This window comes from Psammomys obesus, unplaced genomic scaffold (genome assembly GCF_907164565.1).
Source record: "Psammomys obesus unplaced genomic scaffold, mPsaObe1.curated_primary_1811, whole genome shotgun sequence".
Classification (NCBI taxonomy): domain Eukaryota; kingdom Metazoa; phylum Chordata; class Mammalia; order Rodentia; family Muridae; genus Psammomys; species Psammomys obesus.
The window spans coordinates 50,457,959-50,476,590 of NW_026585895.1; the positions used below are offsets into that span (position 1 = coordinate 50,457,959).

An 18,632-nucleotide genomic window follows, 5' to 3' on the forward strand; every position below is an offset into this window, starting at 1 on the left:
TGGCCACGTCGGCCCCGCCCCTCCCGCCCTCCGTCCCGCCCCCTAAGTGTGGTTGCGGTGTGGATGTGGCCTCTTCTCGCCTCCGATTGGCCGCCAGGATTAGACGGACGCAGGAAGGTGGGACGCGGCCGCTCCACACAGACGGCGGAGCGGGGGCTGCCCGTGGCTCGCTGGTAGGCGGCTGGTGCAGCCTCGCTGCGCAGGGACCCATCCTCTCCGAGCCTGAGAGCCCGTTTTTTTTTCAAAAGTTGCGCCTTCAGGCTTCGCTGACAGTCGCTGCTTCGTTCTGTGCACCCGACCTTTAGCGTTGTCGTCCCTGGGATGGACTCTCCTGTGCAGCGCGCCCACGGGCACACAGACGTACAGCTGCAGCCCCAAATTGTTTGTGTGTTTTTTGGTTTGGTTTGGTTTTTATGGGTTCTTTTTCTAGACAGGGTTTCTAAAGGATCCGTGCTTTGGAGCCTGACAGACTGGTGGGGTTTTTTGTTTTGGTTTGTTTTTCTTGTTTTGGTTTGGTTTCTGGTTTGGTTGCTTCTTTGGGCTGGGTCTTGTTGTTGTTGTTGTTTGTTTTTGTAGTTTCGGGACAGGCTTCTCTTTGTGGGCCTGGCTGTCCCGGAACTCCTGCTCTGGCACGTGCCGCCACCGCCGGCTGGACGAGCTTGAATTCTTGATCTTCCTGCCTCCAATCCCCAAAGTGCTGGAATTATAAACCTGTGAAATTCTGCCACGATCCATCCAAGTTCTCTGTCGTAAATATTTATGGTTTTCATCTCAAGAAGGAAAATTAAAAGGCTAAAAATGATTTTTTTTTTTTTTTTTTTTTTGGTAAAATATAGTGTACATGTAAGTGGCTGTATAGGCCAGAAGAGGGCGACCCGATTCTATGGAATTGCAGTTAGAACTGTGTGTGAGGGATTATGTGGGTGCTGGAAATTGAGCCCTAGTTCTCTGCAAGAGCAATACACTGGGTTTAACAGCTGTCTCTCTACCCTCCAGTTACTGATCCATTTTCATTCAGTGTGAGTTCCTGAATGAAGGAAGGAATATGTAAATGGCGCTTACAAGACAGGAGGTAGCAAATCCCAACACTCAGGGAGGCAGAGTCAAGCTGGATCTCTTGTCAGTTCCAGGCCAGCCTGCTCTACAAATCGAGTCCAAGACAGCCAAGGCAAACAAATATACCAGAGGCCAAAACAAAACAAAAAAACAACAACAATAAAATACAAGTCTGTCAGTCTCCAAAGCATGGACCCTGTCTGGGAAAAGAAACAAAGCAAAACAAAACAAAACAGCAGCAACAAAAGAAGACAGGGCTGGATGCTGTGTAATGGTCACTGTGGCGAGCTACAGATACTGGTGAGTAAAGGAATAATCAAGATAAACAAATCTTTACACAAGACAGTGAACGCAGAAACTTGGGACTTGTGAATGACAGGGTGAGTGACAGCGCTGACAGAGGTGTTGCATACAGACTAAGCCACTGGTCATTGGCTCTGCCAGTCTCTAGAGTTCCAAACTCCACATGTCTGGGCCCCACCTGTTCTTAGGACAACGCCCAGAGACCTGGGCCAACGCCCAGGTAACTCCGGGGAACCCAGACAGATGGACAAAGTTTACCAGCAGAGGAACAGTTCTGGGCAAAAAGATGAGGCTTCGCTGGGCCTGGTGATGCACACTTTAATCCCAGCACTGCGAAAGCAGAGGCATGTGAATCTTTATGAGTTCTAGGCCAGCCTGGTCTACATACCAAGTTCCTGGGCAGCCAGCACTACATAGTGAAACCTTGTCTAAAAAAGAAAGAGGAAGATGTGGAGGGGCAAGAGGAAGAGAAAGAAAGAAAGAGGGCTGGAGAGATGGCTTACAACCATCTGTAATGGGATCTGATGCCCTCTTCTGTCTGATGCCCTCTTTTCTCAGGAAGATATTCATGTAAATAAAGTACTTGTGTACATAAAATAAGTAAATAAATCTTAAAAAATAAAAAGAAAGAAAGAAAGGAACTTTAAGGGGTTGGAGAGGTGGCTCAGGAGTTAAAAGCACTTGATGCTTTTCCAAAAGTCATAGGCTTGGTTCCTAGCTTTGAACCAGGAAGCTACAGTGGTGTGTGACTCCAGTCCACGGGATCAGACACCAATTCTGGACACGCTGGGCGCTGCACACATGGTACATGCAGGCAAACACCCACACACATGAAACAATACTAGAAACTAATGAAAAGGGAGCCAGGTGGTGGTGGCGCACACCTTTAAACCCAGAGCTTGGGAAGCAGAGGCATCTTTCCTGGGATGAGTTTGGCTCCCGGCCTCCTCTTGAGGCTGCTCACAACTGTCTTTAATCCCAGCTCTGGGAGATCTGGCAGGTTCTCTTGGTCTCCACAGGTGCCTATTCACACATGGCACATGCATTCAAATAAAAACAGGAGCAAATTTTAATGGGAGGGAGGGGCCGGAGGGATGGCCCAGCAGTTAAAAGCACTGGCTGCTCTTCCAGAGATCCTAAGTTCTGTTCCTAGGATCCACATGGCAGCACACAAGCCTCTGAAACTCTAGTTCCAGGGGATCCAATATCCTCTTCTGGCCTCCGTGGGCACTGCATATTCAGGGTGCATATCACACGCAAACAAAACACCCTTACTCATAAATACATTTAAGAAATTAACAAAAAAAATCAAACAAGGCCAGGCCTTCAGGACCTGTCTAAAAGTAGGAGAGACCTGACTCTGGAAAGTTGTTCTCTGACCTCCACACGTGTGCTGCTGCTTTCTTGTCTCCCTAACACACACACACACACACACACACACACACACACACACACACACACATAAAAACATAAAATTTAAGAGCAAAAACAGGTTTGGAAAGATGGCTCCACGGTAAAGAAGTTAAAGCACAGCCTTGAGAACCTAAGTGAAAGAAGCCATGTAAGATCCAGGAGCATGGTCTCAGGATTCCTCTAGCCAGCCACCCGAGAGCGGCAGAGACCTGAGAATCCCTGGAAGGTCGAGGCCAGAGCAACACCCGAGCTTATCTTCTATTGTACAAATGTGCCCTGTGCCCCATGTGCTTATGAGAGCTTATGTACAAGTGCACACACAGACACAAATACAAACATACAGCCACACACAGAGAAAAAAGATTAACAAAAACAGGAATGATGGCTCAGAGGTTAAAAGCACTGACTACTCTTCCAAAGGTCCTGAGTTCAATTCCCAGCACCTACATGGTGGCTCACAACCACCTATGAGATTTGGTGTCCTCTTCTGGCCTACAGGCATAAATGCAGTCAGAACACTGTGTACATAATAAATAAATCTTTAAAAACAAAAAACTAGGAAGCAAAACAAAAACAGGTTGATGTGGTACCACACATCTTTTATCCCAGGGCAGTTTCTGTGAGCTGGAGGCTAGCCTGGTCTACATATGGAGTTCTGGGCCAGTTGGGGCCTACAGAGATCCTGTTCAAACAAATATAGCCCCACTATTTAAAAATAACGAAAATTAGTCTAAGAGTCTTACCAAAATAGTGAATAGTATACATGTTTATGCAATTATATATAATATACATATGTATATATAAAAACAGTGTATATACTAAATATTACATATAAAATAGTATATATACTATATAGGGCGTACAGAAACAGTCTATTAGAGCGAGCGGCCGGCTGATTTGGCCGGCGGCCGGCAGGGGACAGCAGCGCTCCCAGCAAAGCCCAGCCCCGGCTGGCCCCGCCCCCGGCTGCCCCGCCCTGCGTCCGGCTGCTCTGCGGCCGCGCGTGCGCAGAGGGCGGGCGCGGGCAGCAGGTGGGCGGGGTGAGGGCAGGGTAAGCGAGGCGGGGCGGGGGGCTGCCGGCTACTCGGGTGCCGGCCGTGCCGCCGTGCGTACCGGCGCGCCATGGACTTCAACATGAAGAAGCTGGCGTCGGACGCGGGCATCTTCTTCACTCGGGCGGTGCAGGTGAGGCCTGGCGCGACGCTGCGCTTGGGGCCCGGATGTGGAGCGCGCCCCAGGAACCCTGCAGCAGGAGCCGCTTCCCTGTAGCTGCGGCCGTGCGCGCTGGGGATAGCTCGGGCCCCTGCTCCCCTGTCCCTGAGTTACCCAGAGGAGCTCCCAGCGGGGTCAGCTGCACCACCCTGGTGGCCCGGGGCCGATGGGCGCCTGGGCTCCGGTGCCTGGCGCCTGGCAGTGCCCGCTTGCACTGATGAGTTTTCCCATTGCCCAGGCGCCTGCACAGACCGGGATGTGAATGACCACTGGGTGGTTCCTACCTCCCTGCACTAGCCCCTGAGGGCCACACTAAACGCCCAATCCCTTCAGTGGACCTCAGTCTCCATAACCGTGCAGTGGGCAGGTTGGTGCTATGGTTCCATCCGGTACCTTTCGTTCGCTTGGATAGTCAGGCCGGAAGCCAGGAGTTATTTCCTTTCTGCTCCACGGGAGGCCTGTTTCCTTTTAACCACCAGGCCTAAAGCATGTTGAGAAGGCTGGGATCTGGCTGGGCGCCCTGTTTGGGTTCTGTCCAGACCGTTAATGCTGATATTGGAACATTCCCTAAACATTTGGGATACGAAAGAGAAACTGAGGCGAATTAATGTCACAGTGAAGTGCTGGAGTCAGATATGGATGTGAATGCTTCTTGTGACCTTGGGGGCAGGGGCTTTACCTCACTGGGCGTCAGTTTCTCACTCTGAGAAATGGGGTGAGTGGCCCTCTTTCCCCGGACGGCTGCAAATGCAGTTGCCAAGGTTCAAAACACCTGTGCAGCGTGTGACCTTGCACAGCTCACCTCAGCCTGACTCTGCCCTTCCGTAAAGCAGATCTTAGGCTCAGGTTGGAGGCCCGTTCTGCTCCAAGGGTGCCTGTGGGATTCCTGGGGTTTCTGCACCCCTGGGCTGACCCACCTCAGTACTCCAGAAACAAGTTCCGGATGCTGTCCTTGCGGTGCTGGTCGACTGCCGAGCACGGTTCCCCTCCCTCTCAGAGGCGCATGTGGCCGTGTTTGCTAGAAAGCCCAGAGTTCCCGTGAGACTTGGTGTTCCCATTGGGATTACCATCCCTGTCCCCAGTTCCAAGCTTGGTGGGTAACTGCAGCGGCGGAGGCAGTCCTGGGTGCCTGGGACTTCAGAGCCTTGCAGTTGGGGGAAATCCTGTCCCAGTGTTGGCATGGCAACCACACTATCGCTCGCATCTGGGAAGAACCTGATCTGCCGGTTTCCTGCCACTGCTGGGTTCTGCCACCTGACCTGGTCAGGCCCACAGACAGGGCTTAGAGGTAGTGGTGGCTTGGACTTCCTGGCCCGGCTCTGCCTGATGGGGGCGGGCCCACAGGGTCACTCATTCACACTTGAGCTGGAGCCAGGGCCCAGGCTAGGGTGGAGGAGGAAGCTGGGAGTGTTATAAATAGAGGCTTTCTGTGCTCCACACACCCACCCTCCTGCTGATGCCATCTTGCTGGAAACTGCCTTGGATGGATTCAGGCGTGGTCCCCTTCCCCTTTGAAGGAAAGGGACTAGGTACCTGCAGTGTGACCTAGAGTGGTGTCTTCCATGGGAGCCAGCAGGAAAGATGGAGGTGTTCTTTGTTGCCAGTATGTGGCAGCTCTTGTGGGTCCATGTTCCTGTGCCAGGCACCAGGACTTGCATCCCAAAGGAAACAAGGCCTCCCCAGCTTGAAACCTCAGGGCAGGATCCCTTCTTCTAAGAGTTGATTTTGGGGGAGGGGGTGGCCCTCACCAAGAGCCCCAGAGTTGTGTCTGAAACAGCAACCAAAGTCTGTGAAGCAGGTGGCAGAGTGGCAGGGTCAGGGCAGAGAGGCGAGGAAGGCCTAGAATAAGTAACGTGAATAACATGCCTGTGGGTGGGCGTGGGTAGCTACTCTGCCGAGACACTGAGCAGTGATCTCAGTACTGGCAGCGGGGCTTTACCTCGTCTCAGTCGGGCAGGGAGCAAGGCTGGCTGTGTGGCCTCAGGAAGCCCAGCAGGCAGGGGGACCTGTATGTTGGGCAGCTGTTCGCACCCAGGGACATCACTGGGAGACTTCATAAATGATAACGCCGGCTGAGGCTACCCCTGGGTTGGGTGTGGCTCAGCAGGAGTGTTCTGGTCCAGGATGTTTGAGGCCCTGGGTTTCATCCCCAATATTTCCAAAAAGAAAACTGTTAAGCCCATACCATATGCTGGCCAGATATTCTGTGAGATGTGTGTTTGCCACTTTACAGGGAGAAACTGAAGCCCAGGGAGACAATGTGGCCTCTCTGAGCCTTTTGCTAAGCTGGAAAATGAGGGCAACAGCAGGGGGCAACCACAGGGGCAAGGGCAGGCACTGTGAAGACAGGGAGAGGCTGAGCCGCACAGGGAGCAGCTGAGGGAGGAGGCTCTAAAGCAGGGAGAAGCCCAAAGCCTGCTGCATAATTGATGGCTGCCGAGAGACCTGGTGGCTCCTTGCTCAGCCTCTGGATGATTCATCCCAGGCAGAGGCTCTGTGGGGCCTCCAGCCCACTCGCCCCTGACTCCAGCACAGCCCAGCCTCAGTGCCGGTATCTGTGTGATGGGAGGTTTGCTGCTGCCTGCTTTGGAAAGCACAGACACTGAGTGCCCCAGGCTGCACAACATAGTCCCGTCCCTTATCTTACACCTGTAGCACACTCCACCTTTTGCTGTTGGATGATGACCTTGGTTGAGCCTGGTCAGCCGGCTGGGAAAGCCTGTGCTTAGGAAGATCTGTTTCTGGGCTTTTCTAGATTAGATGGCTTAGACCAGTTTTTGAGTATTCCTAGGTGGCCCACATGGCTCCAACCAGCTCTGATGGGGTCCCATGCGACTTCCCAGGTCCTGGGTACACCCAGCAGCTGGGCTGACAATGTTCTCTGGTTACCACACCCAGAAGCCAAACATTTGGCCAGCCTCCCTCCCTAGACACACTGCCTGGGTACACTCAGCAGCAGTGTGCGTACTTCACGCTGGGCACAGGCTCAGGTGCCAGCCTCCTCCTGTCTGCACACATTTTTTTCTACCTTACCCTTTACAGCCTGTGGGAACTATTCTCACTATCTGCAGGGGAAACTGAGGCCCAGAGAGGCAAAGCCCTTTCCCAGTGCCACACAGCTCAGCAGGAGGAGATATGAATAGAACCTTAATTCTAGAACCCAAATTCTTGCTATCTTCTGTCCTCGCCCCTCTTCCCAGCAGCCCCTAGCCGCCCATGGAGTCCCATGGTAACTCAGAGCCCCGTCTGTTTCCTCAGGACTTGCTACCACACTGTGTCCCTCAGCCCTGGTGGCCTCCTCCTCAGGGCTCGTACTTACTGGGAGCAGACATGCTTTGTGGGGCATCCAGCAGCCCTGATCCCAGCTCACCCTAGAACAAGGCAACCAAGACCCAGGATGGGCTAGAAATAGGCACCCTCTGACGGTTTCTAACCTCTCCTGCTCTTCCTCCCCAGTTCACAGAGGAGAAGTTCGGCCAAGCCGAGAAGACCGAGCTCGATGCCCACTTTGAAAACCTCCTGGCGAGGGCAGACAGCACCAAGAACTGGACAGAGCGGATTCTGAGGCAGACCGAGGTGCTGCTGCAGCCCAACCCCAGTGAGTGGGTGCGGGGCAGAGGCAGGTGGGCACTGGTCAGGCCTAGGGCCACAGATATAGGGCACCAGAATGCCCTCTGAGCAGAGGGAAGGCTAGGCTGGCAAGAGAAGCTGAAAGCCTGAACTGAAGTGTATGTGGGGAAAGAAGCATGCAAACTACAAGTGCTGGCATGGGCTCCAGGCCAGAGGTGGGAAAAGGCTTGCCCAAAGTCATACAGAACCAGCCTGCAGGAGAAGCCCCACAGTGAAGGCAACCTGCATGTCACCTGTAAACCTGCAGTGTCCCTGAAGTGTCCAATGGGCCTGGGGACAAGGGAGTTGTTCAGATGTGTGTTACACACTGTAAAACCTCTTTCAGCAGGAGAGACGTGGACGGTTCTGGCTTCTGTGCTGGACTGCTTGCAGTCGTTCTGTCTCTGAGCCTTGGCCGCCTCTCATAGTGGGGGTGGGGGCGTAAGGGATGGGTCTGCAGGTCTTCAGTATGGAGGCTGGGGTGGGGGCTGGCCCAGCAGTGCACTGACACTGTGGCAGGCATCTTTGGCTTAGACCGGAGAGCCCCGTGGTTTGGTTGTTGTCTCCCTGCAGGTGCTCGAGTGGAGGAGTTCCTGTATGAGAAGCTGGACAGAAAGGTGCCCTCAAGAGTCACCAATGGGGAGCTGCTGGCTCAATACATGGCAGAGGCGGCCAGCGAGCTGGGGCCCAGCACCCCGTATGGTGAGCGGACCACAGAGCCGGGGCCAGAGTGAGGGCGACTGCCTCTAGCTCCCTAAGTTTCCCCTCCTTCCCCCTTCCCTCTTTTTTTATTTTGAACTGGGTTTTGCTATTTAAGGCTGGCTTTAAAGTCACCCAGCTTTGACCTCTGAGTGCTAGACTGAGGGTGTGGGCCAGCAGGCCAAGTGCCTGCTGTAAAAAGTATACAGATAACCCGAGTGAGTTCATCCCAAATGCAAGGTCTTCTGTGAGCGTAGAAAAGAATAAAAGAACAAGTCCTACCTTCATTAGTGTATGTGAGGTGTGGTGTGTGTGCATGTGTGGTATATGTGTGTTTCTGTGGTGCTGGAGTTGGAACCTGGGGCCCTGTGGATGCTTGGCCAGCACTTTGCCTCAGAGCTGCATCCCAGCCTGCAGTGTGTGTGATCACAGGTGCACGTACGTGCAAGCGGTGGCCAGAGGTCTAGCCTTAGGCACCTCTAAGGAGGCAGCGCCCTGCTGTGCGAGGCAAGGCCTCTCTCTAGGGCTTGGTGCTTGCTTGCTGACTAGGCTTAGCTGGCTACTTCTGGAACAGTGAGATTCCAGCCACACATCACCACACAGCTCCACCTCACTCAGAGTCTTCCCTTCACACAGGTAGTCCTGATCCCCAGCTCAGGCTGGTAGTGACATGGCTTTTTGGTCTGTCTTCCATTGCTCCAGCATGTATTTAACTGTTTGAGAAATTGCTGGTCCTGGGCTCTAGCTCAGTCAGTTGATAAAGTGCGTTGTGGGGCCTGTGGCTTGATCTCCAACATACCATAAACCTGGTTTGGTCGCAAAGAGAAGGAGAGAAATTGCCAAATTGTTTTTGACAAGTGGTGTTTTGACTCCATACCCCACTAGTAATAAACTGTTTGGTCTTCAGCTGTCTGGATTTTAAAGCTCTGGACTTTTTTTCATGGCCTACAACAGTGGTTCTCAACCTTCCTGATGCTGTGACCCATGTTGTGGTGACCCCAAATTAAATCATTTTTATTGCTATTTCATAACTATAGTTTTGGTACTGTTACGAATTGTAATATAAATATCTGTGCTTTCCGATGGTCTTAGACAACCCTGGTGACCCGCAGGTTGAGAACCTCTGCCCTAGGGGCTGGAATGATGGCTCAGTGATTTAAGAGTACTGACTGCTCTTCTAGAGGACCCAGGTTCAAATCCCAGTACCCACATGGCAGTACACAGCTGTCCGTAAGTCCAAGATCTGACACCCTGCACAGACATACAAGCAGGCAGAATACCAATGCACATAACAAAGGTAAATAAATTAAAAAAAAAAAAAAGACAGAGAGAGAACCTCAGGCCCTAGTATAAGACCTATCTGGGGATTGGTGTGTGTTCACTTGGCAGCATCTTATATTATGTGTTACTGGGTAAAGTGTTGTTCGGGAAAGTTGGCTGCTGATGGAGTGTTCTTGCTGACTGTGTCTCACCATGGTTATTGAGAAAGAACATGGAACTTTCCAGCTGTGTTTTACACTGTCTTTTTTTTTTTTTTTTTTTTCCTGCAGTTTGTCAGTGTTCAGTGTATATGTTTTAGAGCCTTCCCTGTTAGGTCCTTATGTTTATCTTCCTGATGGATTGGTGTGTATGGACATGCATGTGTAGGCCAGAAGTCACATCTGGATATTTTCCTCCACTGTCCTGTCCTCTCACTTGGCCTGTAGCTCATTTATTCTGCTGTGCCAGCGTACATCAGAGATCCACCTGTGTCCCCTGCCTTCTGCAATAGAGGTTATAGATGCATGCCCTTGCATGTCTCCCCAGGCCTGGACTGACTGTATTGTCCCTATAAAACAACACTGTAGCCAGCAGTGCTATAACGCCTGCGTTCTTACCACCTGGGAGGCTGAATGTGGAAACCATATAAATCAGAAGCTTGGGACCAGGCTGGTCAAGAGACTCACAGTCTGTCTCACAAACTAAAATTAAAATGCTATTCATTGTCTTTAGTTAAACTTCGTGGCTGAGCCAAGTGTTGGCAGCACACCCCTTTAATCCTACCACTGGGGGAGGCAGAGGCAGGCGGATTGCTGTGAGTATCAGGACAGCCAGGACAATCCTGTCTCAAAAACAATACAAAACAAACAACCTTTTTACCTGAAAGTCCATTTTGTCTGACGACTGTATGGCTACTTAGCTCTCTAGTGCCAGCGTTGCATAGTATATTTTTTCTGTTCTTTTCTTCTCAACCTATTTGTATCATAAAATCTCAAGTATGGCTCTCACCAGTGGCATTCAGTATAGACAATATTTAGAATTTGTTTGTTTGGTTGTTTTTTTTTTTTTTGTTGTTTTGTTTTGTTTTTTGAGACAGGATTTCTCTGTGTAGCCTTGGCTATCCAAGACTCACTTTGTAGACCAGGCTGGCCTAGAGATCACAGGGATCTATCTGCCTGCCTCGGCTTCCCAGAGTGCTGGGATTACAGCATGCGCCACCATGCCCAGCATATTTAAAGTTTTTAAAAATACCTATTCTGATAGTCATTGCTTTTTCATTAATGTAATTATTGATGTGTTGGATTTACAAGGGTTGTTTTGTTGTTTTGGTTTGGTTTGGTTTGGTTTTGTAGGCAGTGTCTTACTAATTTGCCCAGAATGGCCTCCAACTCTGGGCCTTCCAGTCTCAGACTCGAAGTTGATGAGATTGTGTGCCTGCCCACCATTCCCAGCTTGCTTTTCTCATTTTAAGCTGGCTTCCAAAGAGTCGTCCTTGGGCAGTACATGTTAGTGTACTTAAGTGTACTCCCTGATAAGTGTAGCCCTTATCAGGGAGAGGTTGTTCTTAAATACCTTCACCCACTGAGACTTTACCAGTGTGGGTGTGTGCATTGGGAAACTTGTCCAAAGGTTGAGCAGTTTACAAATCTTTTGCCTCGTGGGTGCAAGGCTTTCTATTCTGTCAGGGGTGGGAAGTGGCTGGTGCGCTCCCCACTGTCTCAGACACACCAGAGGTGTGCTTGCTGGTACATTCATGATGCCTTAGACTTCTGGATGGTGTTAAATTCAGGCAGGGGTCATGCTCTTAACACCAGGCAGGCCTCCAGTTGCAGGCTGGCTTCTGTTGGCCTTTCTTAGTGATTTGCAGTGAGAATGGCACAGTTGTCAGTAGTGTACCCGAGGATCCTGCGTTTTGCTTCATGCATGTCAGCCCCACAGCAGCTGCACTGGGGCAGTGGCCATGCCACGTAGGTAGAGAACCACAGACAAGGAAGAGATGGCACGTGCCCAGACTAATGCCACTTCATCGTTCTTACCAGGGTCCAGTAGTTATGCCGCAGAAATGTACCTCCATTTGTTTTTGTGCCTTTGGTCAATTTCCAGAGCCTCGAAGTTGACATCCTTGACAGCTGTGTTCAATTAGTGTGCTTTTTCAGGGATACTTGTCAAACTCCTTTTTCTCATTCTGGAACTCCCCAATCATTGGTTTGTTTTGAGACACAAGGCCTCACCCCCTGCCTGATAGGCAAGGCTTCACACCCCAGCTGCCCCTATTTTTTTTGGGGGGGGGGGTTCAAGACAGGGTTTCTCTGTGTAGCCTTGGCTGTCCTAGACTCACTCTATAGACCAGGTTGGCCTCGAACTCTCAAAGATCTGTCTGCTTCTGCCTCCCCTAAAGGCCTGTGCCACCTTGCCCTGCTCCCTGTCTATCTTTTTAAGGCTGATGTCCAGCATATCTGCCCGTCACAGGTTGGTGACTCTGAAGGTTGCCAACTCTGAAGGTTGCCTATGCTTGCCTGGCAGCCCTTCTGGTGGCAGAAGTTCTGCCCTCTCCTCACCCTATGACTCTCTTCCTAGGGAAGACACTAATCAAGGTGTCAGAAGCTGAAAAGCGCCTGGGAGCAGCAGAACGGGATTTCATTCACACTGCCTCCCTCAGCTTCCTCACACCCTTGCGCAATTTCCTGGAAGGGGACTGGAAAACTATCTCGGTGAGGAATCTGGGACCATGCCTCTGTACTCTGCACAGGCTGTCATCCTAGGCAGGGAGCCTGGACCTTTTCAGAGGTGGCTCCTGTAGGCTGAGTGCCCAAGAATGGCTGTCCGTTTCCAGGTCTCAGCTGGCCTCACTGTCCTTTTCATCCACCCTGCAGAAGGAGAGGCGACTCCTGCAGAACAGACGCCTTGACCTGGACGCCTGCAAAGCTCGGCTAAAGAAGGCCAAGGCAGCAGAAGCCAAAGCCACGGTAAGTGCCCTGGCCCTACCTTGCTCCCAGGCTCTGTTGGGGAGTCCAGGTACGGGGTCTGGAGAGACCTGTGTTTGGCATGCTCTTTCTCCTTGACTGGGGCTAGACTGTGCTGAGTGGTCAGGTCATGGTTTCTATCCCCACCTGAGGGAACCCTGGTGGCTGCAGGACAGACTTACAGTGCCTGTAACTGGGCTGGGTGCTGTCTAAGACATGAGATGGAATTCTTGCATGCCTTTCCTGCCTCTGTGGATGCTCAGCCTGGCCCTGCCTGGGCATGGCTTCCCTACTAACTCTCCGCCTGCTGCTTGAACATGGGGTACAAGGTGCCCTGTGCTTAGGCTCTCCTAGGCTGCAGGCTATGGAGAACACTAGAGCTGGCCAGCCCCCATATCTTATGGCAGGGACTGTGTGAGGAGGAGGCCTGGGCCATCCTGCTGCTCCTTCACACACAATCTACTGGGGCCTACCAGTACATGACAGAGCTGATTTGACAGGGCTAGGCCAGGAGAGTTGAATATGCAGGCTGCTCAAGGTTGTATGGGATCTAACAGCAACCTTAGGTCCTGAGAAGGAAACTCCTAGGCCCAGGCATGCTAGGGAAACTCCTCCATGCTTCTCAGCCTCTTGAGGAAAGGTGGGCCAGACCAGGCAAACCTACTGGACTCTCCACTGCCCAGAACTCTTGCTACCTTCATTGTTCTCCCTATTACATGGTCAGCATAGTCGTTGGGGCCTACACTGCCTCCAGTGAGAGCCACAGCAGGGTCCCAGGTCATCTGTGTGCATGGTACATATGTGAAGAGAATGACCTGAGGCTATTGGGATTACTTGTCAGTCACCTGGACAGAACAGAACAGCCCCACTCTCCTTGTTACTTATGTTTTTCCCTTGTCACTGAAGGGTAACTGCTTCTCCCCATGGGGCCCAGAGAGCCTTGGGCCTGTGAGTCAAGTTAGGTGTGAGTAGTGTCTCTACGGACTCAAGCCCAGTAGCTCACTCCTGGGCAACATATATGCTACCTAGGAGTCCTGAGGGTGGCTTGTGAGCATTCTTCCCGTCCTCCTAGGCCCGCCTCACGCTGGGCTGGCTGTGCCTGCTTTCCCCTGCTGTGATTTACTAACTCTCTGTTTTTGTTCCTTTCCATTCTGCTTTGGGTAACTTGGCTCAGTGTGAGGGAGATGTGAGTATACCTGTCCCATGTGCTGTGCTGCTTCAGTCCGCCTGTCCTGTCTGAGGGCCCAAGTGCTGTGGCCAGCCCAGGGCATCCCTCAGGCTTTTGCAATTGGCTGGCCTCCATTCGGAGTCTCTGGTTTGTGGAGATGCAGGCATTGAGGCCTGTGAGGCAGCTTCTTGCAAATGTCAAAAGTCTGTCACTGTCCATCGTGCATACATCTATCTACTCTGTGGGGAGGGATCTGGCTTCGATGGAGGAGCCAGAAACAGTGTGGTGAAGTTCTGCGTTGGAGAAAGCTATCGTGGGGAGGGCTGGGGGTCTCATGTGCCTGAACCTAGAAGAGGGGCAGGCCCAACCTGTAGCTTACTTGGGCTCCCAGTACATCTGCCCACTGGATCTTCATGTTGGACCCATTGAACCCCTAAGCCTGTCTCCTCTCCAGCTGGTTGGAGTGGTCACAGAGGTTCTGTGTTGTATCTGTTTGTGTCTTCCTGTCCCTGGGCCAGGGTTTCTTGCATCTCCTTATAGGAGACTCCGGGGCCACCTCCTGGCCTCAACACTGGCCCTGGCCCAGGGTGACCCCTCCCCCATGAACTCTGTTCCCCGCCAGACGGTGCCTGACTTTCAGGAGACTAGACCTCGTAATTACATTCTCTCGGCCAGCGCCTCCGCGGTAAGCACCCCTCCCACCATGCCCTGCCCCACCCTGGCCTCTTCTGCCCACAGCTCCTGCCACTGGCTCTACCAGTGCAGGACCAGAAGCCAGCAGGTGAGGGAAAGGGCACTGCTCATGTTGCAGGTTGCCCTGAGAGGCTGAGGGGCAGCTCAGAAAAGGGAAATGACAACTCCTCCTGTTCCAGTCTGACCCAACAGGCAGGCTGAGCTGGCTTTTCCTCATGTAAGGTGGAAGATGTTTTGCCCAGATGCACACAACCACTCCACGTCCTAAGGACACAGCACAATATACCTGAATTCTAAGCTCTCTTTCACAAAGGGACATCGCTCCAACCTCCTCATGGCTCTGGGTGGATCCTGGGGTAGGGAGGAGGCTGCCTGGGCCTGACTTCCTTGTCTCAGACTCCTAGACAGCTGTTTGCCATAGCTCCATAGTAGTTTGCAAGCTAGATGGCCTGGGAAGCTCCTGGAATGCAAGATGGAGGAAGGGAAGCTAGGCTGGGCAGTAGCCTGGCTGATATTGTGTGGGGGCTAGGCCAGCCACACACCTCCACTCTCTGTCCCCTGCACCAACCACCTGACTCTCCTGTTATGAGCATGCCACTGTGTGATTTGTGCTGTCTGTCATTCCATGGCTGCAACTGTCTTAAAGATGTCAACAGTAGTTTACACTCAGGACTGTTAGATAGCCCTCCAACATGGCATACAAAAATGTGCTGTCACTGTGGGCTGTGCACTGTGCTGGCCCAGTTCAACAGTCCACATAGTGTCAGGGTGTTATCCTAGGCCATATTTCCACAAGTGGCCATAAATTGGGTCTCCTAAGTCATGGTGGGGGGAGGGGGGTCTTTCTTCCCTAGACTCTGGATGACACTTCCCGTTCCCTTCCCTGGGCCGAGTGGAAGGAGAAACATCCCGGAGGGTGGAGGCTGCCCTGTTTTTTTCTTTTGCCACTGACCCCCAGTGTGACTCTGGCCCGAGGCTGCCTTTCTCTGCCGGAGGACAGAAAGGTTCAGTGACTGGCCCAGGGTCACTTGTCCTGTCCTGCCTCCGAGCAGGAGTCAGGGTGGGGTGGGAACATTTGGTCTCTAAGACCCACTTGAGAGTTGGGGACGGCTGTAGGAAAAGTATAAGCAAGACTCCCTAGCTGGCTGGCCCTGCATGCAGCATGCTAGGTGGGAGGTGGTGTCACCTTCCCTGCCCGCACACCAAACCTTGTTCCAGCCTCAGCTGCCTGGTTGGGCTGGGTTGTGCAGGACAGGGTGTGTAGAGAGGTTGGGTCCCTGGGAGCTGGGGCAGGTACAGGCTCTGGCACCTGGCTGTTCCTGCTCCTCCACTGACCAATGCCCACCTTCCCTTCCTTGCTGACTGGCACTGTTGTGGTCTCCACAGCTTTGGAACGACGAAGTAGACAAGGTGAGTTGGGGCGTAGGGAACTTGGGAGCCAAGGTTTAGAAGGCTAAAGATGGGGAACCAGACATAGCTGCTGCTGTAGATAAGGTATCTGTAGCTCTGGGTTCTGCCTTACATTCACGGGGATACTGGCCAGGGACACACCAAATGACCTTCTAGGCACGGTTGCTCCACACCATATTAGGTCCTGGAACAGATTCCTGGCAGGATTCCACCCTATCGGTTGGGGAGTGTCTATCACTGCAGCTATTCACAGGTCCCAAGTGGGCTCTGGCTTCTCTGGGGGTCAGTTATAGGTACAAAGCCAGGCATCCACGTTCCTAAGAGAGAAGTGGTATTGTTCCTAGCAGACCTTAGGGCGCAGGGAAGGCTGATGCAGGCTGGAGCTGCTCTCAGGACTGTCTGCCTCACCTAGGCTGAGCAAGAACTTCGAGTGGCCCAGACAGAGTTTGACCGGCAGGCAGAAGTGACTCGTCTCCTGCTGGAGGGGATCAGCAGTACCCATGTGAGTTGTACGTACATTCATGTCCTGCTGGGTCTTGCCGCAGGCAAGGCTATCAGACTGGGCGTCCCACTCCCACCCAGCAGTGCCTAGAGTATGGTCTGGAGCACACAGGATGATGACCTATGCTGAGGCCATGTTAGATGAAGACTCTTCCTTCCAGGTGAACCACCTTCGCTGCCTCCATGAGTTCATCAAGTCTCAGACAACCTACTATGCACAGTGCTACCGCCACATGCTGGATCTGCAGAAGCAGCTAGGCAGGTGTGGCTGGACCCAGGTCTCTGAGGCCCCCTATCTCCCAGACCCAGTGAGTGGCCCAAAGCTTTTGGCCAAGGGCCTTCTCTTCTGAGCTCAGAAAACCCCAAGATGTATGAGGTTAGACTGGAGGCTCTGCCTGGAACTCCACCTGGGAACCTTGTGTGGTGAGCCCTTAGGGACCAGAGTCCCCAGCGGACTACAGCAGTTTATAGTGTTTGGGCTGGGGAGGTGGGCAGGGACAAGCAGGTGGGACTATGTCAGCTTCCTTTGCTTTTCTTCTTTTGCTGCCAGTTCCCAGGGTGCCATGTAAGTTCTTGAGGGTGGGGCCTCCCTGTGTGTGAATGGATCCGTGTCTGGTGTTCCTTGTAGGGTATGTGGGACTCGCCCAGGTTAGCGCTGGCTGCTGAGACCACCTCATTTCTCTAGATTTCCAGGCACCTTTGTGGGCAGCACAGAGCCTGCCTCCCCACCCCTGAGCAGCACGTCACCCACCACCACTGCAGCCACCATGCCTGTTGTACCTACTGGGGCTAGCCTGGCTCCTCCAGAAGAGGCAGCACTCTGCCTGGAGGAGGTCGCTCCCCCAGCCAGCGGGACCCGTAAGGCCCGGGTGCTCTACGACTACGAGGCAGCTGATAGCAGTGAGCTGGCCCTGCTGGCTGATGAGGTAGGTCTAGGGTCCTGAGGGGGCAGGCAAAAGCTGCACGGGAACCACCAGGCAGGAGACCAGGAATGTTGGGTCTACACAACTCTGGTCATTGTCTTGGAATCCCTGGCCCCTGGTGAAGAGCTTCGAGAGTCAGGAGGGGAGGTGACTTCAGGTCTGAAAAAGCAGTCCTGAACTTCCATGGTCCAGTACGGCCCTGCAGTGACACCCCTCACAGGGAAGTAGCAGTTCTGCCCAGGCAAAGTCCTGGGCCAGTCCCATCCACGTCCAGAGCACAAGTTCCTTCTCTGCTCCTAACAGCTCATCACAGTCTACAGCCTGCCTGGCATGGATCCTGACTGGCTCATTGGTGAGAGAGGAAACAAGAAGGGGAAGGTTCCTGTCACCTACTTGGAACTTCTCAGCTAAGCAGCCCCCTCCTAGGCCCTACCATTTACCTTGTCTGCTGATGACAGAGCTGTTTAGGATAAGGGACCCAACCCAATTCTGGCTGTGCCCCTGTCATTCAGCTATTAAGGACCCCACAAGACAGAATGGCTCCAGGCCCCTCTGCTAGCCCTGCTTCTGGCCTGCATCCCTGCACTCCAGGCTTCCCAGCTCCCTTAAGGCAGGAGGGACACATGACACCATGGGCCCAGGATATCCTGGGAATGCTCTTGGCATGAAAAGAATATCTGCCTTCTGTGGAAGGTTGAGGGGGACAGGAGCAAACAGATAGGGCTAACAGTCTGGGATTAGACCATGTGGCAGGAGACCAGAGGGCCAGCCAGAGCAGCAGCGCTGACAGCAGCCCTCCCCACCTTCCCCCCTAGCTCTGGCTGGGCACAAGGGCTACAGCCATCATTCCCCCAGTTTCTAACTAGCGTTCTCACTTCTGCCTGTCTGCTTGCTCTCTGGCAAATAAATCCTACTTTGTGTGCAAATTGCCTGGGCTCTTGTCAGAGTCTCAGAGTGCATGGGCTGCCCTGAAAAGTGTGATGGTTAGACTTCACTGGTCTCCCTTCTTGGAGTAGGGTTTCCTGGAGCCGTGGCACAAGCTTCTCCCAGAGTACAGAGCAGAGGAAAAGTTTTTACAGCACCCTAATTCCCAGGAGTTTATACATGCAACTGCACAACACTTATGCCTAAGGAAAGCTTCCCTAAATTTGGACCTACTGAACTTCAGCAGCTTCCATGTGTTCTGTGTGTGTGAGTGCTTGTGCACTTAATCAGCCAACAGTTGTGAGCTCAGGCTGGCGCTGTGAGGGACAAGAGATCACCTACCTCTTCAAGGTAAGACAGTTTGTAGGTGGCAGGTTGGGGCCTCACAACAGGAAGAGCTATAAACTGAAGCTGTACGTCGTACAAGCGGTAACTGAGATATAGACTCTCCCTTGCTTTCCTGTCCTGACACTCTACTCAGGACTAAATGGATAGTCA

General features: G+C 52.7%; 1 protein-coding gene across 4 annotated transcripts; it reads left to right on the forward strand.

The window, feature by feature from the left end:
* The first annotated feature begins 3,811 nt into the window (after positions 1-3,811).
* Positions 3,812-18,136, forward strand: Sh3glb2 (SH3 domain containing GRB2 like, endophilin B2). Of its 4 annotated transcripts, XM_055599715.1 has the most exons (12): positions 3,813-3,957; positions 7,441-7,582; positions 8,167-8,295; positions 12,130-12,263; positions 12,426-12,518; positions 14,306-14,368; positions 15,763-15,786; positions 16,199-16,288; positions 16,449-16,549; positions 16,838-16,852; positions 16,973-17,213; positions 17,514-18,136. In XM_055599715.1, the coding sequence occupies exons 1-12, from the start codon at positions 3,895-3,897 to the stop codon at positions 17,619-17,621; spliced, it is 1,203 nt and encodes a 400-aa protein (XP_055455690.1). In that variant the 5' UTR covers positions 3,813-3,894; the 3' UTR covers positions 17,622-18,136. The 4 variants fall into 4 exon arrangements, with proteins under 4 accessions (XP_055455692.1, XP_055455690.1, XP_055455691.1 ...); XM_055599717.1 differs by lacking the exon at positions 14,306-14,368 and having other exon boundaries at positions 3,812-3,957; XM_055599716.1 differs by lacking the exon at positions 16,838-16,852.
* Positions 18,137-18,632: the final 496 nt, after the last annotated feature.

Coding starts and splice junctions, on each gene's coding strand:
- Sh3glb2 (XM_055599715.1), top strand. CDS start 3,895: ATGGACTTCAACATGAAGAAGCTGGCGTCGGACGCGGGCATCTTCTTC. Junction 3,958..7,440: donor TCTTCACTCGGGCGGTGCAG/GTGAGGCCTGGC, acceptor CTTCCTCCCCAG/TTCACAGAGGAGAAGTTCGG. Junction 16,289..16,448: donor AGGGGATCAGCAGTACCCAT/GTGAGTTGTACG, acceptor TCTTCCTTCCAG/GTGAACCACCTTCGCTGCCT.